At 57.5% G+C, this 24,598-nt stretch overlaps 4 protein-coding genes across 4 annotated transcripts in view; 2 read left to right on the forward strand and 2 right to left on the reverse strand.

Moving 5' to 3' along the window:
* GRIN2D (glutamate ionotropic receptor NMDA type subunit 2D) overlaps positions 1 to 3,517 on the reverse strand; it is a 32,612-nt gene extending 29,095 nt beyond the window's left edge. Inside the window, 3 exon segments of the mRNA XM_034638768.1 lie at positions 1 to 12; positions 15 to 158; positions 3,379 to 3,517. The exon segment at positions 1 to 12 is cut by the window's left edge and continues 260 nt beyond it. Of these exon segments, the coding sequence (XP_034494659.1) occupies positions 1 to 12; positions 15 to 132 (130 nt within the window). The 5' untranslated portion in view covers positions 133 to 158; positions 3,379 to 3,517.
* On the forward strand, positions 1,937 to 5,595 carry LOC117795235 (POU domain, class 3, transcription factor 3-like). Its single transcript, XM_034638985.1, has 2 exons — positions 1,937 to 4,270; positions 5,426 to 5,595. The coding sequence occupies exons 1-2, from the start codon at positions 3,385 to 3,387 to the stop codon at positions 5,593 to 5,595; spliced, it is 1,056 nt and encodes a 351-aa protein (XP_034494876.1). The 5' UTR covers positions 1,937 to 3,384.
* Positions 5,596 to 6,209: 614 nt separating this feature from the next.
* KDELR1 (KDEL endoplasmic reticulum protein retention receptor 1) lies at positions 6,210 to 15,431 on the forward strand. Its single transcript, XM_002917875.4, has 5 exons — positions 6,210 to 6,499; positions 7,175 to 7,275; positions 7,614 to 7,772; positions 11,470 to 11,722; positions 12,802 to 15,431. Exons 1-5 carry the CDS (start codon positions 6,409 to 6,411, stop codon positions 12,834 to 12,836), a joined length of 639 nt encoding a protein of 212 aa, XP_002917921.1. The 5' UTR covers positions 6,210 to 6,408; the 3' UTR covers positions 12,837 to 15,431.
* Positions 15,432 to 16,175: 744 nt separating this feature from the next.
* SYNGR4 (synaptogyrin 4) lies at positions 16,176 to 24,416 on the reverse strand. Its single transcript, XM_002917876.4, has 5 exons — positions 24,230 to 24,416; positions 23,226 to 23,426; positions 18,085 to 18,322; positions 16,756 to 16,895; positions 16,176 to 16,444 (listed from the first exon to the last, which is right to left on the reverse strand). Exons 2-5 carry the CDS (start codon positions 23,316 to 23,318, stop codon positions 16,214 to 16,216), a joined length of 702 nt encoding a protein of 233 aa, XP_002917922.1. The 5' UTR covers positions 23,319 to 23,426; positions 24,230 to 24,416; the 3' UTR covers positions 16,176 to 16,213.
* Between the last annotated feature and the right edge of the window lie 182 nt (positions 24,417 to 24,598).

Raw genomic sequence — 24,598 nt, forward strand, 5'->3', positions numbered from 1 at the left:
CCCCCGCCCGGGCCCGCCGGCCCCGCCCGGTCCCGGCGCCTCCTCCGGGAACGGGCTGGCGCAGGCCAGCGCCAGCAGCAGCAGCATCTTAGCGGGGCCCCGAGGGCCGCGGGGGCCACCGGCGCCGCGCATCGCCTGCGGGCCCCTCCGGGCGGCCTCTGGCACGGGAGAGCGGGCGCACAGAGCCGGGGCGACCCCGGGAGCGGAGAGGGACACAAATGAGAGGAAGACACGGAGATGGGGAGACAGAGACAGGGGACAAGATTACCGAGAGACACGGAGAGGAGGAGACACAGGGAGGAAGAGACGCAGAGATAGGAAGGAGAGGGAAAGGTTCAGGTAATAGAGACAGGGAGCGACAGAGAGAGAGACACACAGGCAAAGGGAGAGGCACAGAGACAGGGCAAGTGGAGGTGGGTAATGGGGACAGAGAAGATACAGAGATAGGGAGGCAGGAATGGGGAGGACAATGAGACAGGATAGATGGGTCACAGACCCACAGAGATGGGATCAGAATAGGAGCGGAGATGGGAAGAGAGATGAACACAGTCACAGAGAGATGGTCGGAGAGACACATGGACAGGAATAAGGAGAGAGATGGAAGGAGAAACAGAGACCAGGATAGAGAAGCTCAGAGTGACAGAGACAGGGAGAGAGGAAGGAGGCAGAGAGAAGACAGAGTGACAGAATAGGGAGACAATGATAGGCAGGGAGAGATGCAGAGATAGACGAGGAAGGCGGGAGAGATAAGAGAGACGAGAAAGTTGGACAGAGAGAGGAAGATGGAAAGAAGCCCAGAAAGACGGAGACGGACCCCACGGCCACCAAGAGACATGGACACACAAGAGATGGAGAAACAGGCAGAACAGATTGAGGGAGGAGGCAGGCAGAGCAGACAGAAAACATAGGAAGACAGAAATAGCGAACCAAGGCAAAGATCAAGACCCCCACCAGGGAGGTGCCCGGCACAGACATGAAAGGAAGGCCGGGAAGGCAGGTGGCAGGAGGGATCAAAAATAAAAGGAAGAAACAGTGAGGGGAAAAAATGAGAAAAGGAAAAGGGGTCAGGTGTGTGGGGGGAGAGACAGAAGAGAGAAAAAGAAATGAGCAGGGCATCCCAAGGAGAGAAAACACCCCCAGGACCTTACCCCCCACCTCGACCACAACCCCCAACCTGTTTTTGTCCCCTTACTCTGTCCCTATCCCCCCATTCTCAATGAGAGCTAGAAAGAGAGTCGTGGCCCAGGCTGGGTTGCAGGGTTGGGGGGCACAGCTGTGGAAAGCTGGGGGGCGGGGGTCCCTGGCTCCCAGCCCAGAGCAATTTAGTAAATTAGAGGAAATACAGCATCTCTTCCTGTGTCCCCTGTTGAATACTAGCTGCCTGGGGTGGTCGGGCTGGGAGCCCAGACTCCTAGCTCCCGGGCCTGAAGGAGGAGGGCACTGGGGGCCTGGACTTCTGGTTCCCAGAGAGAGATTAGAGAGCTTGCACTAGGGGCTTCCGAAAGGGGTGAGGGTCCAGATGGGGAAGAGTTCTTTCTTGGCTGTCAATCAGGCTCCTGTCCGGTTGCCATGGTAGCACAGGCCTCCTCTACCCCACAGATAGCCAGGGTGGGGGAAAGGCCCACACCCCTTCCCCTGCCTAGAGGCCTCGCTCCCCCCCACCCTACACACACACACACACACACACACACACACACACCTGCCTTCCCAGGGATCCTGGGCCCCTGTCTCCCCAGGGATGGGGGTGGGGACTCCTAGCTTGCCGGCCCTCCCAAATCCTGGCTCCCCTGGCCCCTCCTCTCCTCTGCCCTTCCCCAAGCAGCTGGCTCAATCAGCGCTCAGAATAGCCCCCCCCCCCGCCCCAAAATAACCCACAGCTGTAGCCTGGCCCCCGCGGGGTTAACACTCACTCTCTCCTCCCTTCCCATGGCTTCATGTCCCTCAGACCCTCCTCTGCCTCTCTCAGACCCACCCCTGCTTGGCCTCTGTCCTTGGGGACCCCAGGGTCCTGCTCCCTGCTGAGGCCCAGGAGGGCAACTCCAGCCCCACCCTTCCTAGGAAGCTGGATGCCCAGTCCTCTTGTGGGGAGGGCAGTCTCCCACCCCTCCAGAGTCTGAGTAGTGGCACCCCCAGCCGCGGGGGGGACTCTGGATGCCCAATTCCCAGAACCTATGCCCTCAGGGATCGCGTTACCCAGGCCCCAAATCTCCACCTCATAAGTCTCAGTCCCCAGATCCATTCCCACCTGCCCAAGAGCCAGACTGTCCTCGCCCCCTGCCCTGTCAGAGACTCAGGAGACTGGGCACCCAGTCCCCTCTTCCCTCAAACACAGAAGCTCTAACTTCTCCCATAAAGACTCAAGAATCTTGGCTCTCAGTACCCTTCTCCCCCAGGACCCAGGAGTCCAGGTGCTCAATTCTGCCTTTTCCCAGGACCCAGGAGTCTTGGCCCCCTCCGGCCCCTAAACTGGGTGCCCAGCTTCCTCTATGCCCAGAAACCAGGAATCCAGGCCCATAGCCCTCTCCTCCCTTAAGAACCCCTTTTTTGCCTCAAACCCCACCTGTCCCAACATCCTGGGAGCCCCCCCATTCCCCGCCAGCTCCAGCCTCCTGTCACCCCACTCAGGTCCTGTATACAGCACAGGCTGTCCCCCAGCTAAGAAGGAGGAGGGTGCCAGAGATTCCTGGGGTGTCCCTGTCTCCATCACTCCCCCCCAATCCATCACAGAAGAGAGGAGAGGCCACTTTGATCAACAGCCCGCCCCCCCTCGCGTCGTGCTGCAGACGGCATCCCGTTCCCCCCCCTTCCAACACCGTTCTCTCCCCACCCTAATCCTGGTGCTCAGAACAGGCTGGAAGGGTATTCCAGAACCTTGAGGAAGGGGTGGTAGCTTGGGACGAGGGGTGCTTGGGGCCTGGATGCCCTCAAGGTCCTTGGCGGGGGTATTAATAGCAGACTCATAGCTCTGAGAAGGGAGGGGAGAGCGAGAGGAGAGAGGGAGAGGGACGGCCAGCGAAGGGGGGAGACCGATGCGATGCAGGCAGGGGGATGCAGAGGGAAGATGGGATGGAGAGATGGGCGATAGAGAGATGGGGTGTCAGGTATGCAGGGCTGGGGAGAGGGTGCAAAGTGTCAGAAAAATGGGGGGTTAGGAGGTCTGAGGAGTAGAGACCCAGGAAAAAGGGGCTCAGAGAGGGAGAAAGAGAGGGGGCGGAGGAGAGTCTCCAGGAGACAGACAAGGGAGATGGCGAGGGGCAAAGACCCCTGCTCACCATGCAACCCCCCTCCTTTCCTGAGGCCCCTGGCCAACTTTCCCTGTCCTAGATCTGGGGGTCCACGTTCCCACTCCCACCCCTGCATCCCGTACCCCAGCCTTACCTTTTCATGACCCTGTTCTGTGGGGGGTATTGCGGGGGGGCAGGACCGGAACCCAGAGTCCAGCGACCCGAAGATTCCGCGGAGGGCTCAGGGAACCGCTGGGGGGCCAGGCCCTGGGGCGGCGGCGGTGGCGGCGGCAGCGGCGGTGGGGACCTCCTGCCCGGCCCCGGCTCCGGCTCTCCCTCCTCGTCTTCGGTCCTGTCCTGCCCTGTCTGTCCCCCAAGGTTGCGGCCACCCCAACTAGGCGAGGACGCTGCTACACATGTTGCGCTGGAAGTTGGGCCCCGGACATTGCGGAGGCTGTCGAGGTGTCCTCTCGCCGCCCCGACCCCGTGGGGATCCCCCCTCCGCCCACCTGGGGTGCCCCCCTCTGCCGCTTCAGCCCCGGCTCCTCCCCCCCGTCCATGTGTCCGGTCCCGCCTCTCCCTGGCTCATTCGCACCCCCACCCTTTGTGCCCTCAGCGCCCCCCCTCCAGCGTCTGTGTCTGTCTGTCTGTCTGGGTCACCTCTGAAGCCAGTGGCTGGTGTGTGTGTTTGTGTGAGGGGCCGGAGGCTGCCTGTCTGGGGAACTGCTCGCCCCTTGCTCGCTTGGCCACCTCCAGACCCCCCCTCAGCACCCCCACACTCAAACCCAGGCAGAAACACACACATACACACACGCACACACACACGACCTCACTTCCCTGGGATTCCCCCTCAACACCCCCGGAGCTTGAGGAGGGAGACACACACACACACACACACACACACACACACACACACACACACACACGGGGTCCAGTGGGGGCCGGGCTGCCACTGCCGTCCGGGGCTGTTCGGACAGACAGGAGGACACAGGCAGCTGGGGACGCCAGACGCCCGGCCGGACGCAGGCAGAAGGCACAGAGTCCAGGTACACACCATCCATTCGGGTTTGAGGGGGCTGGGGGAGGGAGGAAACTGGGGGGCCCACGACACCCAGGCAGGAGGCGCAGAGTCGGTACAGACAGACAGACCCCTCCCTCCCTGCCTCGGCCGCCGCAGCCCTTACAGACACACCCCCCCTTCCCCAGCCCAGCCCCAGACACCCTGACACACAGATCCTCACCGGGCAGATGGCAGACGCACGAGAGACCCCTGGGGGCCGGGCGGACCCACCCAGGCCAACACCCCCCAGCTGGGCACTGGTGGCCGAGGGCGGCTGCGGGCGGAGGGTGGCGGCGGCAGCCGCTGCTTGGAGGAGCTGGAGCGGGAGGGACTCGCACACTCGCTCTGTTCTCGCACACACACACTCACTCGGGATGCGATTAACATTCAGTCCCCGTCCGCCCCTGCCAGGAGACCCACAGCCCCCCCTCTTGGCCTCCCTGGGGACCCCTCCTCCTGCCGGGGCTGGGGGAGGGGGCTGCCCCCCACCCCCAGCTCCCAGCCTCTACCTTCCTCCTGGGACAAGAGAATGAGGGGTCGCCAATAAAAAGGGAGGAAGTGTGTGTTGAGTGGGGGGTGGGGGGAGGCAGGGACTCAGAACCCACATTGACACAGCAGCTTCCGCCCAGACTCCAGGGCCTGGGGGCTGCTGCCCTCTGCCCCCTCCCCACTTTGAGGCTTGAGAAGCCAGAGGCCATCCCCAGACTTCAGTCTCTGCCGTGCTAGGACCCATCTTTTGGCTTCTATTGCCCCAGAAGACCAGGCTTGCAAACTAGGTCTCCATCACGAAGCCAGGAGTCCAGGCTCCCAGCCCCCTCCTTTCTCAGATCCAGAAATTCAAGTCCCAAACCCCCTCCTCCCTGAGACCCTAAAGTCCGGGCCCCCCAGTGCCTCCTCGCTCGGATCCAGGAGTCCAGGCCTCTGGGCCCCTCCTCCAGGCCCCGTCCCTGTTGGCCACTCAGACAACCCAACCCCCCAGCACAGACTGTCCTCAGGGGCCCACAAGTCCAAGACTCATGGACCCCAATCCCTCCAGGCCTCTAAGGAAACCAATACCACTTCTGTTACTGTGGCACCCTGGTCTCTGTCACCCATGGGTACTCACACATCCAAGAGGAAAGCACTGTCTGCTTCCTCCTAGACACAGCCTGGCCCCCGGACGAGCCCTCTGCCAGCTGCCCAGCTCGTGCCCCTCCTGCTCGATCGGCGATCGGCGGGGCCCAGCGTTCTCTAAAGTGCTGGGGTGGAGCGGAGCACAGGACACCTGGGCCCCTGAGGGCAGAGGCCAGGAGAGTGTGTATACGCCTGTGAGGGGACAGGGCTGTGGGTGGCTGACTCCAGGATCTGGGAGAGCACGGGTGAAGGCTCTCATTCCTGAAAAAGAAGAGGCTGGGGACCTGAATCCGTGGGTCCCAGGAGGAGGAAGGGATGGTGCTTTTAGGTTCCTGGGCCAGGATGCTGGAGACACAAGTCGTTTGAGGTGGGACCCTAAGTCTCAAGGAAGGGGGGCCACGCTCTTGGGTCTGAGGGAGGAAGGGGGCCGAGGGTCCAGACTCCTGGGTCTGAGGGAGGGGCTGGGGGCTGCTTTCTTGTCTTTTGGGTGGATTGGAGCTGGAGGCCCCTAAAAGGGGCCCTGTCTCTGATTTTTAAAACTCACAGACCAGCCTTCTGAATCCCTGACAATGGCAGAGGCTGGGCGGCTGAAATGCCACCCTCGCAGAGTAACAGACCGCCTGGAGGAGCAGGCGCCGGATTTGGGAGTTTCAGATCCCATCGACCCCACAAATTCCTAGCGGGCAGCCTTGGGGGTGCCTTTAGCGCGGATTCTGCAAGCCGGGAGGTGCGGGATAGGGGGCGCCAGAGAGCCGGAACTCCGCCCTCGGGGGCGGAGCCTCCCTCCGGACTCCTCCCCCTCCCGCCCTCCTCCCTCTTCCCAGCTCCTGCTCGGCCGCCAGCTCCGGCCTCGGCTCCCCCTCCCAGAGCCCCCTCCCCGGAGCGGAGCCCACCCGAGGGTCCCTCTCCCGCCCCCCAGCCTAACCACCCGGCCAGAACATCAGCCCCGGGGGGCAGACCCCCCTCCAGCCTGCCTCCCACCAGCCCAGCCCTGCCAGACTCCCCCAAAGCATGAATCTCTTCCGATTCCTGGGAGACCTCTCCCACCTCCTAGCCATCATCTTGCTACTGCTCAAAATCTGGAAGTCCCGCTCTTGTGCCGGTGAGACGCCCACCGGGGCGGGAGAAAGGGGGAGAGTGCGGGGGACATCCCAGGACTCGGGGAAGGGTTTGGAGGCACTGGGGGGACGGGTCTCCCCACCCATCCCCCCACTGCTTGCTGGGGATCCCCCTTCCAGGTCCGGGGTCACCGGGGGGTCAGTTCCCTTCCCCAGAGTAGGGGTGCATACAGTTGGGTGGGGGTAGCTCCAGGCACCCAATTCATCTCCCCCGGGCCCTTCTCCGGTGGCCCCGGGATTTCAGGGCTGGGAACGGGGAGCGGTGGCAGGCAGGGAGGTGGCTGGGAGTTGGTGACGTGGACCGTGGCGGTCAGGAAGGGAGCGGGAGAGCGGCGACCGGTTCCAGGGGGCTGAGGTCAAGGGGGGTCCTTCCGAGGCCCCACCTTGTGTCCGGACTGTGGGAGGACCCTAAGGGGGCCGGGAGTGGCCGTGAGGCCTAGCCTGGGACAGAGCCTCGGGCTGGAGTAGCTTCGGGGCCGGGCTGCCCCCTGGCTGTGGGCCGTGGGAAAGGGCCCTGCTCAGGCGGGAGGGCTGGGGAGGCCTCCAGGGACAGCTGCACTCTGGAGCCGACCGTGGGCTTGTCCCAGGCGCTTGGGCCTTGGTTTATTCCCCGTGTAGCCCACTCCCAGCCTACCCTTCACTCTCTCTTTGGACCATAGGGATTTCAGGGAAGAGCCAGGTCCTGTTTGCTGTGGTGTTCACTGCCCGATACCTGGACCTCTTCACCAACTACATCTCACTGTACAACACGTGCATGAAGGTAAAGGCTCTGCCCCACCTGCTGGCCCCTGCTGGCCCCTCCTGCGGGGGCGGGAGGAGCCAAGGGAGAGGCCTAGGGAGCAGGGAGTATGGATCCCAGACTTCCCGGGCCCAAGGGAGGAAGGGGCTGGGGTTCCAAACTCCTGGGTCTAAGGGAGGAGGGGGCTGGAGATGAGGACTCCAGGGTCTGAGGGAGGAAGGGTTGGGGGTGAGGACTCCTGGGTCTGAGGGAGGAGGGGGCCGGGGTTCCAAACTCCTAGGTTGTCAGACCCCAGTCTCTTGGAGGCTCAGGCCCTGTGCTTTGAACTGAAGCGCCCTTCTCCTCATCCCCCTTGGCAGGTGGTCTACATTGCCTGTTCCTTCACCACAGTCTGGATGATTTACAGCAAGTTCAAAGCCACTTATGACGGGAACCACGACACATTCCGGGTGGAGTTCCTCGTTGTTCCCACGGCCATCCTGGCGTTCCTGGTCAACCATGACTTCACCCCTCTGGAGGTAGGCTACCTGGCGGGGTCGCTGTGGTGGTGGGTGGCGGAACAGCTGTCAACGGTGGACCCTCTCAGAGGCTTTCTAGTGCAGGGTTTGCTCAGACTTCCTTATTTTATTTTATTTTTTTAAAAAAGATTGTATTTATTTGAGAGAGAGAGGGAGAGAGAGCACAAGCAGGGGGAGGGTCAGAGGGAGACGCAGGCTCCCCGGAAGCGGGACTCAATCCCAGGACCCCGGGATCATGACCCGAGCTGAAGGCAGACGCTTCACCGACAGAGCCCCCCAGGCGCCCCCAGACTTCCTTATTTTAGGACATACGAGTTCAGCACACAGTTTCGGGAGTCGGACGGTATTAATGCAACAGCAGCAGCACTCCTTCCAGGTGCTGCTCTAAGCATTTCTTTGTATAGCAACCGCATTTTACAGATGAGGCAACTGAGGCTTAGGGAGTTGAAATGACTTGTCCAAGGTCATTGGTTTAATGAGTAGCTCAGAAATTGTGAAGGGGGCCTCTGGAGCCAGGCTACTTGGATTTGAATCCCATGTCCCTTGGGCATGTGACTTGACCTCTCCTTGCCTCAGTTTCTCTATCTGTAAAGTCCTGATCCGGTCATGGTGAGGATTTACGGATCATGTAGCAAGGTCTCGTGGTTAAACACAGAGACTGTGGAGCCAGAGAATAGGGGCGATTCAAAGCCAACTTCTACTCAGCAGCTGTGGGACTTTGGGCAAGTCTGTCATTTTTCTGGGCCTCAGTCTCCTTGTCTGTAAAATGGGGATCAACCAATTCCTAGTTCATAGGGTTCTAAGGAGAGGTTCATATTGGTAAAGCACAGTGTCTGGCCCTAGGTAGCAAGTACTGTGTCAATGTTAGTTTTTTTTGTTGTTGTTGTTTTAAGATTTTATTCATTTATTTGACAGAGAGAGACAGAGAGAGAGGGAACACAAACACGGGGAGTGGGAGAGGGAGAAGCAGGCTTCCCGCTAAGCAGGGAGCCCGATGCGGGGCTTGATTCTAGGACCCTGGGATCATGACCTGAGCCGAAGGCAGACGCTTAATGGCTGAGCCACCCAGGCACCCCTGTCAATGTTAATCTAATGATTGAAGTTTAATACTGTGTTGATAACTTTCTCCTAAAAGTCCTGGTTTTTATTCCATGGTATTTTGGTAGCACCTGTACAAATTCCCGGGAAGAATTTTGAGAGGGCCAATGCCTCTCGAGGCCTGGCGGGGATCAGAAAATCAGAGTTGCCTTCCCTCCCCCAGACCCCCTCCGGCCTTGCAGGAAGCTGTCCTGAGTGGCCACATGTGCTGATGTTTGTAACAGAGGCCACCGTTGAGGAATTTTCCCGAAAGATCGTGCTTTACAAATTTGGCCACATATTCAAAATATATATATTTTTTATTTTTAAGTTTATTATTTTTTTTGTAATCCCTACACCCAATGTGAGGCTCAAACTCATGACCCCGAGATGACTTGTCCAAAGTCATTGGCATGCTCTTTGGACCGAACCAGCTGGGCACCCCTCGAAATACATTTCCAAAAGCACTGTGCAGGCCAGATTTGACCCAGGGCGACTTTGGCTCACAGGTCCCAGGAGTGTCAGACAGAGGCTGTACCATGCTGTGGCGGGAACCCTGGGCTTGGCTGTTGGGCCCTGGTCTTTGCAAACATACGGTCCTCACCACTTTTCTGGAGCACTTACCCATTTTGCAGATGAGGAAACAGAGGCTGGGGGAAAGCACTGGGGCTTGCTCTAGGTGGAGGTGGCCAGACCAGAATCCAGGACCCTCGACTCCAGCTTTTGCAGTTCCCTCATTCAGAGTGGGGAGGTCACTTGTGCAAAGTATTGGCACCCACTGTGTGTCCAGCTCTGCGCTGGCTGTTCTTGATACGTCATCATCCTGTCTGACCCTTGGCCACCGAGGGTGCAGACATCCTCATCCCTGTTTCTTGGAGCACTAAGGTGAGGCTCAGAGGGGAGAGCTCACAGGATTTGAACCCAGGTCCACCTGCTTGCAAAGCCCATGCTGTTAAGTGGTGCATGCTAAAAAAATTTATTTTTGAATCCTAGAAGAAAATTACTCTAAGAATTCAAACATCACTATTAGAGAAATTCACACGATGAAAATGGTGACCTTCCATCTCCTCTAATGTCATAATTCTCTTCCCCAAGGGTGACCCCAGGGGTAACAGTTGGGCGTGCATCAATTTAATGGGTACGATTTTTGTGAGCCTCAATAAACCTGACTTGCTAAGAGCCGTGCTGGAGGATTCTGAGTGATTATGGGAGCAAATGCTGGAGTCCAGTGCCTGGGTAGGAATCTATTTCTGCCCATATTGTAGCTGTGTGACCTGGGGCCTCAGTCTTCTTATCTGTATAGTGGGGATAACAATAGGCTTCACCCCCGGCGATGAAGACATCAGCCAGTTAATACCCATAAGGTGGTAGATCAGATCCTTGGATACGGTAAAAGCTACGTAAACGTGAGTTGTTACGAATGCAGTCTTGTGTTCCCCACTTTTCTTCCACAAACCAAAACAACTGAGGAGGAGCCCCACCTGCCACCTGGCCTTGTTCTCTCAGGGGAGGTTTCGGTGGATCTGCAGACCAGAAGTCACCCCAGGTGGCACTTTCAGGTTGCTGGGGACTGAGAAGAAGCTGACAGATGTCTGCAGTCTCTCCTTCCCCCTCCTCCGATGCCCTGTCCTGCTCACAAGTGATGACTGTCACTGCTTTCTGAATGGTGGCCGGCAACACACAAGCACACGGGGAGCTTGCTCCCGCTCGCTCACTCATTCAGGCATCGACTGTGTGCCTGGCTCTGTGGCCCTGGAGCGAACAAGGTGTAGGATCCTGAGCCTCATGGAGCTCACTCTTGTTCTGGTGAGAGCTGCCAGGAAGGAGAACGGAGTGGGTGATGTGACAGTCCTGGGGGTAGGACTGGTCAGGGGAGGCCTCTCTCAGAGGTGAGTGAGGCTGCAAGGAGGTAGAAGAGGCCAAATGTGACAGTCTGGGGGAAGAGCTGAGGGAACAGCAAGTGCAAAGGCCCCGGGGCAGGAATGAGGACCGGCCAGAAGGCTGCATCCCGGAGAGCAAAGGAAGGAGTAAGGGATGAGGCTGGAATGGGCCTTGAAGGCCACCGTTAGGAATTTGGAATTTATGCTGGTTGTGATAAGAAGCAGTGAATGAGGACTTTAAGCCAGGGATGGTGGGAAAATCAGCCCCGTTTTAGAAATAAGGAAGCGGAGGCTCAGAGAATCTGGGTCTCTTGCCCAAGGTTCCACAGAAGGGAGGTCTCAGAGCCAAGATTCCAGCCTGGTCTGCTTTTGGAGGGGCATGACTGCAAAGCGCTCATAAGCACGGCCTCCAAACCCTTGCTTCGCATCCCAGCTGTGCCGCTTCCTGGCCACGTGGTCCTGGGCAAATCTTTGGGCCTCAGTTTCTGCATCCGTAGAATGGGGATGCCAGTGACAGGATCTCCCTGACGGGGTGGTGGTGGTAAGGATTGAATGGGAGTTGAGTGACGCAGGCAGAGCGGTCTGGGGTACACGGTGAGTGCCCGGTCAGCATCGTTGTTCCCGTTCTCTCTCCACTGTCCCTGCGCCAGTGACCGCGAGGCCGTCTGCCGCCTGCTCGCCCACCCTGTCCCCTCCCGCCTCACGCTGCTCTCTGCCCCCGCTTCTCGGGCTCCCCACAGATCCTCTGGACCTTCTCCATCTACCTGGAGTCGGTAGCCATCCTGCCCCAGCTGTTCATGGTGAGCAAGACCGGGGAGGCCGAGACCATCACCAGCCACTACCTGTTCGCGCTGGGTGTCTACCGCACGCTCTATCTCTTCAACTGGATCTGGCGCTACCACTTCGAGGGCTTCTTCGACCTCATCGCCATCGTGGCGGGCCTAGTCCAGACTGTCCTCTACTGCGATTTCTTCTACCTCTACATCACCAAAGGTAGGCAGCACAGGGGGCTGGCTGTGGGGCCCCTCCCTGGGGCGCAGGCTCTGTCTCCCCAGCCCTGTAGCCCTCCAGGGATGGCAGGCTTCGTCTCCCAGCTTCTGGGGTCCCAGCCTCACCGTCCTCCTAGGAATGCGGACCTCCAGCCCCTGCCTATCTAAGGACCAAGGCGTCGTTCTCCTAGCCCCTGCGTCCCTGAGGAAAGGGCAGCGGGGGCGGGGGGTGGGGGGTGCTGCCTGCTTGCAGAGCGGTGTCCTCCCCTGGCCCCACAAAGAGCAGGCGTCCCTCTCCCCAGCCCCTGGGCCTTTAGAGGATGAAGAGACAGGACAAAGAGAGGGCAGGAGTGGCCTCTGACTTTTCCTCTCTCAGAATCTGTCCTAGGCCCTGCTCCCGCCCTCGGGTTCTAAATCCCATAAAAAATCAGAATTCCTACCTCCCTGGCCCCAGCAGTGCTCAGAGAAGGCAGGGCCTCCTCTCTGTTGCTTGGCCTCTGTCCTCACCCTCAGGGACTCAGGCCCAGCAAGATTCATTCATTCATTCATTCATTCATTCATTCAACTATCCAACAAATGTGTTGAGCCCTTTCTGTGTCCCTGGCCAGGGCTAGGCTCTGGGGATGAGGCAGAAGAAAAAAAGGTTTTTTCCCTCCCCTCCCCTGTATTCTAGTCGGGGGTGATGGTGAATGAGCAAGGAGAGAGAGATGGTTGCAAACAGCAGGAGAGAAAGAAACCAGGGATGAGTCAGTGAACAACCAGGGAGAGTGAAGGGGCTGCTTTACACGGAGAGTGGTCTGAGGAGGTGACGATGGAAGCAGGGAGCTGAGAAATGAGGAGCCGGTCAGTGTGAAGGAAAGAGGGGGCAGTAAGGGCAGAGTGTGGAGGCAGCCTCTGGCTCCTCCGGACTGAGGCTGGGAGGTTGGGGGGTGGCACCGGGCCAGCCCTACAGGCCCTTGGACCCTGTCCTTCTGAGACCTCCAGGTGCCTCTTGCCTGCATTGCTCAGCCCACCCCTGGGCATGGGAGGCCGTCCCCTCCGCAGGGCCCCCTGGTAATGCCCACCCGCTCTGTCTCCTCACAGTCCTCAAAGGGAAGAAGCTGAGTTTGCCGGCGTAGCCCTGGGCCCGGCCGTCCCTCTCCTCGGCGGCCCGCGAGAGGCGGAGGAAGGCAGCGAAAGACGAAGAGCCTTCCCGTCCAGGGGTGACTTTTTAAAGAACCAACCTCTCCGCACTTCCCAGCCCCCCTCCTGCCGGGTTTTAGGGGGGCGGTGGAGGACCCAAGTCTTGGGGAGCTCAGGACCTGGGTGTTTGTAGTTTTTTGCCTTTTAGAGAAGAAAAAAAATCTTTCCAGTATTTAGTTTTTGATTCTGATGACTCCTTTCTCTTCTACTGTCTGGCCCCCGATTTTTATAAACTGTTTTTGAGTGTCCTGTGGGACGGGGCAGGGTCGGAGATCTTTTCCCTCCCCCAAGCCCCTCAGCTCCCTTCCAGATCCTACCCCCAGCCCCGCCAGTTGCCAAACACTAAACCTGTACACGCCCACCTGTCTGACCTCCCACCGTGGCCAAGAACACAGCCTCCCGCCAACCTCCACCCCCCCAAAGTTCAGGACTGGGGAGAGGGAGGAGGGGAGGGACGATCTCCCTGATTTTTCAATATAATTTTTTTCCGGAGTTTGGGTTTTTTGGTCTTGTCCTCATTTTTTTGACAATGTAGGGGGGGCGAGGGGCCGGGCCTGGCAAAGGGGGTTGGCCTGAGGGTCACTGTGGCTCAACAGCCACATTTTTGTACAGAATTGATGGTTGATTCTTTGTTCTCTTGAAATAAACCGAGGAAAATGATGCCTCTTTCGCTACTCCTTGCCCTCTCTCTGGTGTTTGTGGGGCCCCTCCCGGCCCCTCTGTCTGCTTCTCCTTTATCTCATAGACACCCTGCAGGCGACTGAGACCTGGGAGGAGCAGGCAGGTGAGAAACGGGGTTCCCTGAGACTCTGAGCTGTGCTCTCACTCCTCACGGCTGTGATGGGCAAGAGGTTTCGGGGAGGCGGGTAGAAAATCTTGAAGATTCTCTTTATCTTGGCACGGAACTTCCCTGGTGCTTCTCCTGGATCCCAGGGCTGCAGAGGACCTTCAAGAGCATGTGTTTTAGGGGTCACCAGTGGGCAGCCCCTGTCCTACCCCTCATCTGGCATTTTGTTGAGCCACAGTGTTTTCTTTAAAAAAGAAAAAAAAAGAATCTGTTGCCAGCCTTTAGACATCAGATTTTCACAGTGAAATCTGGATTTCTGGCTTCTCTTGAAAAAAAATCTGTCCCTCTGACAATGCCGGGTCCTCGCTTCCGGGTGGCAACAGATGGCTAGGGCTGAATGGATGGGATGTGAGCCTTCCATCACAATCCCCAGGACTTGGCTGAGGGGCTGCTACCATTTATTATCGGGCTGACACTGGCGTTTTTTGTTTTTGTTTCATGGAGTTAAAAGAAAAGCCAAGTATTTTTCACGTCTCCCTCCAGATCGGCCTCACATCTGGCCTATTATTTCCTTCACTTGCGTTACCTGCCTGGACCTTGTCCAGCTTTTGGAGTTTCCGCCCCTAGTTCAGGCAGACTCCCTAGATGTCCACCAAGACCTTCCTGAGCCATGTTTGGTTCTGTAGGAGGGCTCTGGAAGCTTCGGCAGGCGGGTAGCTGGCGTTTCCCGAGCCTAAGTTGCACGGATGAGGCCGCTGGACCCCAATAGCACCCCTGAAGGGGGCTACTTTGTGGAGGAGGAAACCAAGGCCTAGGGGCAAGTGGCAGAGGTGGCCTTTGTCCCGGGGCTTCCTGATGCCGCAGCCTGTGTGTTTAGCCACCGCTGTGTGGTTTTTCAACTGCTTTTGTTTCTTTCTTGTAAGCCAAGGCACCTTCTGTTTGCAAGAATTTTACCCAGAAGCCTGAGAGGGAAAACGCAGGAACAGGGCTGCTTGGGCTGATTCGGGGTGGGGTGGTGGCCCCCGCTCTGTGTGCAGTCTGAGCACCATCAGTCTAAATGTGGTCCAAGTCTTTCATTTTCCAGCCAAGACAGCTTGACCCAGAGAAATGAAGTGCCACATCCCGGCTTATCCAGCTAGAGGTGGAGCGAGGACTCGTGCTCAGAGACTTCCGGTTTCGCACCTGAGAACACTGCCCACTCCGCTGCCCTGCTGCTGTTTTCCCGAGATGCCCACAGGGACCACGTCCTACTTATTTTTCTACCTTCAGGATCGAGCATGGGGCCTGCTACAAAGGAAATCTCAAAAAACTAAAACAAAATAAAAGGAATCACAGAACCCACATGTGACCCCCCACAACTGGTGTCCCTTTGTCCAGCTTGTAAATGAATAATGCTCTGCAGGTCACAGTGGCCCTCGCGTGGGTGTGTTTTGTTTGGCCTGTGTAATATTAATAGTTTTTCTTGCTCTCTGTTGCCAACGAACTCCACGTAAAAAGAAGATTTCTGATTGTTCTAGCAATACCAGAAGGTTCTAGAGTTTCGCTGTCCAATAAAGTAGCCATTGGCTCCATTGAACCAATAGCTCTTGAAATGTGGTGGGTCCAGATTCAGATGCGCTGTCTGCGGCTTTCAGAAATTTTGTAGGAAAGAATGTAAAAGACCTCAATTTTTATACTGATGATGTGTTGAAATACATGATGACATTTTGGAAATACAGGGCTAAATAAAATATATGAAAGTTAATTTCCCTTGTTTCATCCTACTTTTCTTAATGTGGCTACCAGACAGTTTAATACTCTGCCCCCCACTGCCCCCTGGCTTGTGTTACATTTTAATTGGACAGCGCTGCCCTAGACACCCCAGGCCCATGGTACTGAATGGTGGGTGCTGAGTGGAGGCTGCCACCCCGAGACACGGCCCCTGTCCCCGCTACTCCCTTAATGAGTGCTTCACTCACTGAGGTCACCTGCTCGGCCCGTGCCCAAGTCCCCAGTTGCCTTCTGGGTTCTAGAACAAAATTCCCTCCTCTTCCCCAAGACGGTCTTGCAAATGTTTGCAGACAAGGATCTCCCCTGATCTCATTCATGGACTCACCGTCCCCTGTTCCTTGGTTTTGAGTTGGGTCCCTTGTCACTGGAGTGAGTGGAAGGGCTGCTCCCAGTGTTGGCCCTGGTTCTTCCTAGTGCTCTCTCCATGGGCAGAAGCGTTTTCTCTCTCTGCACGTGCATTGGGGCCCCTCGTGCCTCCTTCCTCTGGCCAGGATGAGAATTGAAGGGGCCAAAAGGGATGTCCCCTTCCTGTCACTGGGGTGTGCCACAGCCATGGTGGTACCCAGATGGGAGAGTCTGGGAGGTGGTATGGAAATGAGGCCCCCTGCAGAGACCCCTGAAGAGACCTCCTAGGATTTCTCCCCACCCCTGGCCACTCAAAAGACCAGAGAGGAACAGACATGAGAAGGACAGAGGGCTGTTTTCAGAAACCCTTCTGGAGGGAGGATTATCTCTTTACTGATGTGGAGGAAGATGTCAGTTGTCGGGCATCATGGCGAGGCGGGGGGCCTTTGGAGTGGTCACATGGGACAGGGCAGAACCGGCATAACTCAGGTTGTTGGGGCCAGTGGTGGGTGTGTTAACAGGGCTGGCGGCAGAGGGCGGGGAGAGGGTAGTCAGCACCACACCGCCCTCATCCAGGGAGCGCTTGTAAGGGACTGGAGTATCATTCCGGAGGTCCTGGAGGGCCAGGTAGGCCTGGAATATCTGTGGGCAGGAAAGGGTGTGCCAGAGGCTGGCTTGGGTTAGGCAGGGGAGGAGAGGGACTGGGGACTGGCCTGGGAGGGAGACCAGGGTACGGTTGTGCTCACTGCTCACTGCACAAGGGCACCCAGCACGATGCCTAATGCTGGGCTGCATCTGCATGGGGTAAGGGGAGCCTTCTTTCCAATTTTCCCAGTCACAGAAAAGACTAGCAGAGGCCCTGGGAGGAGCCCTCCCCCACTCCCAGTGGAGCTGAGCGAGAGCCGAACGTTCTAGCCCCCCAGCCCCGCCCTCCAGAGGGGGCCCATCCTCACCCAGATGAGGATGGAGAAGAAAGCGAAGGTGATGGAGGCCTTGGCGCTGCTGCTTCCCAGGAGGAACCCTTTGGGTGGTGAATGCTGCCACTGGTTGGCCAGGAAGCAGAAACCCACGAACCAGATGCCTGTCCAGAGGACTGGGGGGTCGCAGGAGAGAAGAGGGAGAGGGGGAGCCTGACTCAGGAAGGGTAGAGCTGGGGTCTGGCTGAGTGGCCTCTCCCTCTCAGCCCTCCGTAAAGCGCACTGCTGGAGCGGAGCTGGGCTGTCTGCCACTGGCCACGTCTGCTATCTGCCTTTCAATCAATTAAAATAGGATTGAAAAACGCAGCTCATCTGCACCAGCCACACTTCAAGTGCTCAGTGGCCACGTGTGGCCAGTGGCTTCCATACTGGGGAACGCATGTATGGGACATTCCCATCTTCACAGAAAGTTCTTGTGTATGGCCCTGGATTCAATAATCCTTAAGGGCCCTCTCAGCCCTGAGACGCTGAGATCAGCCTGATGTGGAGGGGGAGGAGGTGGTGGGGACAGCTGGGATCAAACTGAGAAGAGGGAACCCCAGGGCCTGAGGAAAAGGGACTCATTTATTGGGCGCTTCCTGTGTGCCAGTCTCTATGCAGAGTACTCGGCTGTGGTCAGGAGGCGAGACTGCCACTCAGCAGCTGTGTGCCCAATTACAGAATCTCCTCAAGCCTCAGTTTCCTCCTCTGCAAAATGGGGGTCTGAGCAGGACTTCCCTCCTCAGGTGGGTCTGAGGAGTACATGAGACAAGGCACGTGGAGCCCCTGACTCTGTGCCTGACATGTGGGAAGGGCCCAGAAAAGGTCAACATTACTCCAGGCCTCCTTTCTCTCATTTCATGCTCAGAAAAAGCCCTGCCTTGTGGGGGTTTTCATCCTAGCTTCTACTGAAGCTCAGAGAGGGGAAGAGAGCCGCTGAGCCCACAGGGTGCCCAGGCACCCGAGTCGACATTTCAAACTCAGGTCGGCCTGGCTCCATGCTGGAGCCCCACCTCCTGCCACCGGGTGGCTTTTCAAGAAATGTTCTGTGAAGAAGGGAGGTGAATGCGAGGAAAAAGCAGGGCAGAAGGGAGGCTTCTAGAATTAGCCTGGGGGTCAGAAGAGGTGACCCTTACACTGAGTCTAAAGGATGAGTAATAATTCCCTGGGGGGAAACAGCAGGTGCAGAAGAGCTTCCAGAAGGGAGGGGTGAGGCCTCAGGTCACGTGTGGAGGACGGTGGGCCGGCGGGGCAGCAAAGGGAGGTGTCCTGGGGGCCCTGGGAGCTAGAGGGGCAGCTCTGGGTGGGCAGTCCCGGGGGGGTCACCAGCCAGGATGAAGTCCAGGAGCTGGAAGGCCGTCTTGAAGCGGGTGTTGCCAATGCGGCTCTCGTGGGCGTCCAGGGCGAGGAAGGTCAGGCTGCTGAAGAAGGCCAGGAGGCCGGCTCCCACAGCGAGGCTGCAGGCCACGTTGTTGCTATTGAGAACACAGTGGAGCTTCGAAGACTCGGTCTTGTTCTGGTAGCCGTTGGTCAGCAGGGAAGAGAAGACGATGAGGGAGAAGACCTGTGGGTGCAGGAGGGGGGTTCCCAGCAGGCTGAGCAGAGCTCCGCATCCACCGAAACCGCACATCCCCCTGGGTCCCTGCCTGGGAATGGTGGGCCCCGCTCCTCTCCGTGTCACACCCTCAGGGCCTCCACGCCATCCCTATTGCTCCTCACCCCTCTTCTCTCCATCCTACTTCGGCCTCGGCCTCTCCCCCTGGGCCCTCACCCCAACCTCCCCCCTGGCCTCCCTGCCTCCAGTCTCGGCCAGTCTGTCCGTCTCCCAGAAGCCCCCACGGAGGTCCTTCCACACCCTGCCTTCCTGTGTGGTCTGTACTGGTCTCCCTCTTCCAATTGCATCTTTGCCTCCCCACTCCCTCCCCCCTCCCCACCTCACCCATGCTCCCCTTCTGCCACCCCAAACAGGTTCCTGCCACCAAACCCAGGTGCCAATACGAAACACTTAGCGCAGTGCCTGGGACACGTGAGGAGCTCCGGGAGCATTTCCTACCCATGATTATTCTTTGCCTGCAGGCCCTTCCCTCGGCCTGCGACTTCTTCCTCCTCCCTCCGCGCTCACCTCGTTCCTATTAATTTGTTAAAATAAATGTGTGAAGTATTCCAAACACACACACAAAAGTACAGGGAGAGATGTAACATTCCGTATCTAACAAACATTACCATTTTTCATTTTTTTCCCTTTCTTTTCTTTCCCTTCCTTTCTCTCTTTCTTTCTTTCTTTCTTTCTTTCTTTCTTTCTTTCTTTCCTTCCTTCCTTCCTTCCTTCCTTCCTTCCTTCCTTCCTTCCTTTTTTTATGCTTCAAGACTTTTTTTTTACAAAGCCAACATAACATCACCCATCCGGCAGGTCTCGCCTGTGCGTGCCGCAGACAGCGCCCGGTAGTACAACAGTCGCGTCCGTGCTTGTCTGCTGTGGAGTGTATTTATTAAATGCCACTGAAGCACTCCATGAGCGCGAGCCCAAGCCAGCCTCACAGCCACCCTGGCATGTGGGTACTACTAACAGCCCCGTTTCTTTAGATAATGGAACCAAGGTGCCGACTCCGAGGAGTTGCCCAAAGCCAGTCGGCTGACAGGTGCCAGGGCCTGGGTTGGAACAGAAGCTGCCCAGCTCCTGAGCCTGCTTGAAGGCCCTGCTGTGCTGCGGAACTGGTGTGTGTACGGGGTGGGCGGTGGGAGCTGCTCCAGGGAGGCTTTCTGGATGAGGTGATGGGTGTATGGAGTGATGCAGGATGAGAAAGGTTGTCTGGAGGGCAATAGGGAGCCACAGCAGAGCAGTAAGCAGGGGAGGGCAGGGGAGGGTCTGAGGCCTGGGTAGAGACAGACTGGAGGGGGTGAGACTGGAGGTCGGGAGGCCAGGGAGGAGGCTGTGGGCCTGGGGTCTGGGAGAGAGTCAAGGTTTGAGCCAGAACGGAAGTCCCGGGGTTGGATTTAGGAGGAAATAAGGTGAGGTGTGAATTGCACATTAAGGAATGAGGAGTTTTTCAGGCGGGGGGGGGGAGAAGGAAGGGCATTCCGGGGTGGGGGGGGTTTGGCAAACTGTGTGTGCAAAAGCCAGATGCTGCAGAATGGGGCTCCTTCAGGGACTGGAAAGAAATTTCACTGGAGGGATGAGGCTGGAAAAATGGGCGGGAGCCAGAGCCTCAGAGGCCTTGAACACCAGATGGAGGAGCCTGGACTTGAAAGCCATGGAAAGTGAAATTTCTTACTTGGATTTAACTTCAGGCGTGGAAGGGTTCTGAGCAGAGGGTGGCCAGGGTCTGACTTGGCCCTGGAGTCAGAGAAAAATCTCCAGGGTTGCGATGGATTGGAAAGGGCACGATGAGAGAGAGAGAGAGACAGAGGGAGAGGGAGAGAGAGAGGCTGAAAGACCAGAGAGAGGATTGTTGGGAAGGCCCAGGCAGAAACGCTGAGGCCTGAGCTGAGGTCAGAGCTCTGGGGAGTCCAGCGATATTTAGGACGTAAAATTGGACTTGGTGACTGACTGGATGTGGTGGTGCTGGGGACAGGAGTGGGGGAGTAGGTGAGGGGAAGGAATTCACTAGAATTTGAACTCCTCCTGGATAAGGGCCCCTTCTCTCTATCCCCACCACCAGCTTGGACCCCAGCCAGTGTGTGTTGTGAAGGAATCACTTTGGACCCTTCTCTGCTCCTGCCCTGCCCTTCCGATGGGGATGGAGGTGGCAAAGGATCGGCCCCTAAACTCCTCAGCTTCCGTCCATGTTCCTCTATCCTTTCCCTTAACTGTCTTCTCCGAATAAAAATCATAATATAACAATGACAACCAGTCCCTCTTCCGTCTGGCACTTCAGCATTATCCAAGGCTGTTCACATCCATTCCCGGTTTTGGAGCTAGGAGTCCACAGAAGGAGAGCATCTCGCTCTGCTGCTCGGGGACAGAGCCAGGTCGAGGACTGGAAGGCCCATCGATCATTCGAGCCCGTATCCATTTTACCTGCTCTACCTCCCTCGCACCAGCCCCACGTGGTAGATGTTCCTGATTCATTTCTGTTTCACAGGTGATAAATTGAAGCCATTACGGTGGAGTGGAAAGAGCCAGACGCACCCGACTCCACCAGCTGTGTGGCCTTGGGCAAATCATTCACCTCTTGGAGCCTCAGTTTCCCAGTCTGTCTCGGTGCTGTGAAGAGGGGGTGGGGGCCTAGGCCTGATGATGGTTCTCATGGTTGGCCCAGAGAGGGGAAGTGTCCTCTCAAGGTCAGTCAGCGAAGGAGGGATGGGACTGGGATCCGCCCCTCCTGACTTCCGAGCCTGTGGGCGGTTCGTCCACTGACCCTGAAAACCTTGGGCTTCGGTGTGAGCCCCGGGCACTGGAGACTCAGGGAGGGGGCTCAGCGAGGCCGGAAGGACCCAACCCCCTGAAGCCAGAGTCCAACCTCCTTCCATGCCCTCCTTGGCCCGTCCCCAGGGAAGGAGCAAAGACTCATCAGTTAAGACACCAGCTGGCAGGCGGCAGTGAGAAGGACAAGAGCACCAGCTGCCCAGAGACTCCCTACCGAGGAGCCAGGCCAGGGGGGAAGGAGGAGAGGACAGGCGGGAGGGCGGATGGAGGCGGCAGGCAAAGTCCGTGACCAAAACGTCTGGCACGGTCCGTGGCCCTTCCCTCCCTCTTCCCCACGCCCATCCACACCAGCTGGGCCTCCTTCTCCCTTGCCACCCGCTTTTCCTTGCGAAGCTTTGGAGGTGTGAGAATCCTATGGCTTGCTAGCCAGCTGGGTGATGACCTTGGGCAAGTCACTCAACCTCCGTGAGCCTCAGTTTCCCCCTGGGTCAAACAGGGGTAGTTAATGCCCATGTCATAGGGTCATAGTGAGGAGAAAATCAAACGCCCATGAGGGACTCAGAACTGGGACGTGGAATTCCTAATTCCCCTCTTCCCCTGGGGAGGAATGGCAATGTACACGAGTCCCTGTCACCCTCAGTCCCCCAGACCCATCTCTCTCCTTGCTCACAGAAATAACGTGTTCTAATAATAATCACTAAAAAAAAAAAGTGTGATTAATAATTTTAGGCCCATGCTTATCAGTTTAGGGACATAAACTGGTTTCACTTTCAGAACAGTCTTTCCTACCAGCAGGGTATCAGGGGCCTTTTCTTACACATGAGGGTAATAGAGGTTCAGAGAAAACAAGTCACTTTCTCAAGGTCACACAGACATAGGGTGACTCGGTACATTATCCCCCAAAACCGGGAGCTTTCGAGAATGAAGGGTGGTGCTACAGCGGATTCAACCAGGCGCAGCCCAGGCAAAGCAGAGAGTGTGCCACCCCATGTGGGCAGCATGTGGCCAAGCCAGGATTCTAAGCCAGGCCCTTTGGATCCTCCTCCATCCACAGGTTCCAAAAGGGGCAGGAAGGAGAAGCTCTGGGTTAGGACCCTGGATTTGATCCGCCTGCTCCCATGACTCCGATCAAGTCTCATCATCTCCCTGGGCCTCAGTTTCCAGCTCTGTCAAAGAAGAGCAGTGAAGCTGGCACAGCATAAAGCCCGGAGCCACAGCTCTAACCCCCTCAGGGACTGAGGTCCAGAGAGGCGCAGTGATTGGCTCCAGGTCACACAGCCAAGTCTGGGCTGAATGAAGATTTGAGGCCAGATGCCTTGACTCTGGCAACGTGATAACGATCAAACGAACACGTATAAAGCCCTCACTGGGCACAGTGCCTGGCACACAGTGACCACCCAATGCCTGGTATCTTAGTTCTACATGACATACTCTCGTCCCCCTTCTGCATACCTCTTCCCTCCCAGAGGGCCCGGCCCCTACTCCTGTCCTGGTCCCTTGTCTGAGAGGCGCAAAATGAACGGGCTCTGGCATTTTGCAGACCCCAGTTTGAATCTGAATCTCAGCCCTCCCTCTTACTCTGTGGCCTTAGCCAACACTGTCCAATGGAACTTTCCACCATGGCGGAAATGTTCTAGATCTGCACCGTCCACATGTGGCTGGTGGGCATCTGAAAGGTGGCCACTGGGACTGAGAAACGAAATCTTTTATTTTAATTAGTTTAAATTGCAATAGCCACATGGGGCTTGTGGTGACCCCATTGGATAGTGCAGCCTTCAAACAATGGTTTCTAAAAAATAAAATAAAATAGACAGTGATTTAACTTTCTCTGATGCTCAGTTTTCTTATCTCAAAAATGGGGCTCATAGCTTGTACTTGGAAGTGTTGTTTCTTCCTCTGAGAGTTAATAAGCACTCAGAGCAGCACAGGGCCTAGAGTGAGGTGCTCAGTAAAAGGTGACTCCAGTTATTAGCTCCCTTTTGCTTTGTTCTCCCAATCCAGCTGCTTCCTTCCCCCCTGACTCCCTCCACATTGTGTCTGAGAGGTGAGAACTCCTGTTTCCTGTCACCCATGGGGCAGTCGGGCTACAGGAGGACCTCACCCCTGCAATGATCCGTGTGATGGTCTTTGGCCTCTTCAGAAACTGGACGGCTTCACTGTCAGCCAGGTCCTGGAGGCTTTCAGGGATGTGCATGGCGGTTGCTCTGCTTTTGGGGTCCTGGGGGGCGTGAGCGGGGATGCTGGTGTGCGGCCTTCTGGGCACTGCCGTCCAGAGGCTCCAGGCCCACCCTGGGCTCGGCTGCTGCAAGACAAGACGGATGGTGGGAGGTCAGAGTCAGAGGCGTGGGGTGAAGGAGCTGCCAGGGGTCCCAGGAATAGGGGCATGGGGTAGAGGGTTCTGGGGGGGTCCCAGGAATAGGGTTGTGTGGGGTGATGGGTCTACCAGGGTTGGAGGAGTTGAGGCTTGGGGGTGAAGGAGCTGCTGGGGGTCCCAGAGGTGGGGGTGCCAGGCGAGAGGGTGGCTGAGAGTCCCATGAATGGGGTGCAGGGTAAGGGAGCTCCTGAGAATTCCAGAGATGGGGTACAGTGTGGAGGGGTTGCTGGGGGTCCCGGAATGGGGGTCCCAGGGGTCAGGAATTCAGGCTGAAGAGGCTGTCGGGTGAGGGGGCTGCCGGGGGTCCCAGGGATGGATGTGCAGGGTGAGGAGTGTGGGGAGAGGGCTGGGAGACTGGGGTCACATCCCTGACCCAGGAGCCGGGGGGCTCATTCTAAGGACTGTGTTCTCTGGGTGAGAAGCGGCAGGTAGGATTTTCCAGGGACTAGGGGGTGCCAGAATATAGATCAGAACCCTTGGGAGGTCTGAACCAGAGGAATCCCTTTCAAGGTTTGGGGTGACAGCACCCATAATGGAGAATCCAGGCATCTCAGGGTGTATTTAGGCTGATTTGGGGTTCTTTTCTTAGGATAAGGGCCTCCCCTCAGAATTTAAGTCCAGCTTTCTAAGAGTGTATTTCCTCAAGTCGGGAGGTCTGGACCTTAGCTGTGTGGGATCAGAACTTAGCTCTCCCTCAGAATTAGGAGATCATGCCCCAGGCACCAGGCTACCTTTTTAGAATCGGAGTCTTCCCTTTAAGGACGTGGAATGGGGGTGCTGGGGCTTGGGGGCTGATGCTGCCTGACAAAGGGCCACCCCTACTCTGGAGGCCCGGTCTTCGTCGCCTGGAGGCCGGCTCTTCCTTCCGCCCACCCTCCCCTCCTGGTCTCTGGCGCCACCTCAGCGTTCTTTTGGTTCCGCTTTTTCCCGCCTTTTCGCTCCTCCACAGCTGATTGGCTGCGTCCAAGTCCCGCCCCCGCCTTTTCCCCGCCTACTCGGGAGCGGACACGGGCGGGGGCGTGGCCCCAGCGGACGTTGGGCCGCCCGCCGTTGGCAGTCAGCGCGCGGGAGCCCTGCCCCGCCCCAGTCTTCCCGGGAGT

Source organism: Ailuropoda melanoleuca, chromosome 12 (assembly GCF_002007445.2).
Source record: "Ailuropoda melanoleuca isolate Jingjing chromosome 12, ASM200744v2, whole genome shotgun sequence".
Lineage (NCBI taxonomy): Eukaryota > Metazoa > Chordata > Mammalia > Carnivora > Ursidae > Ailuropoda > Ailuropoda melanoleuca.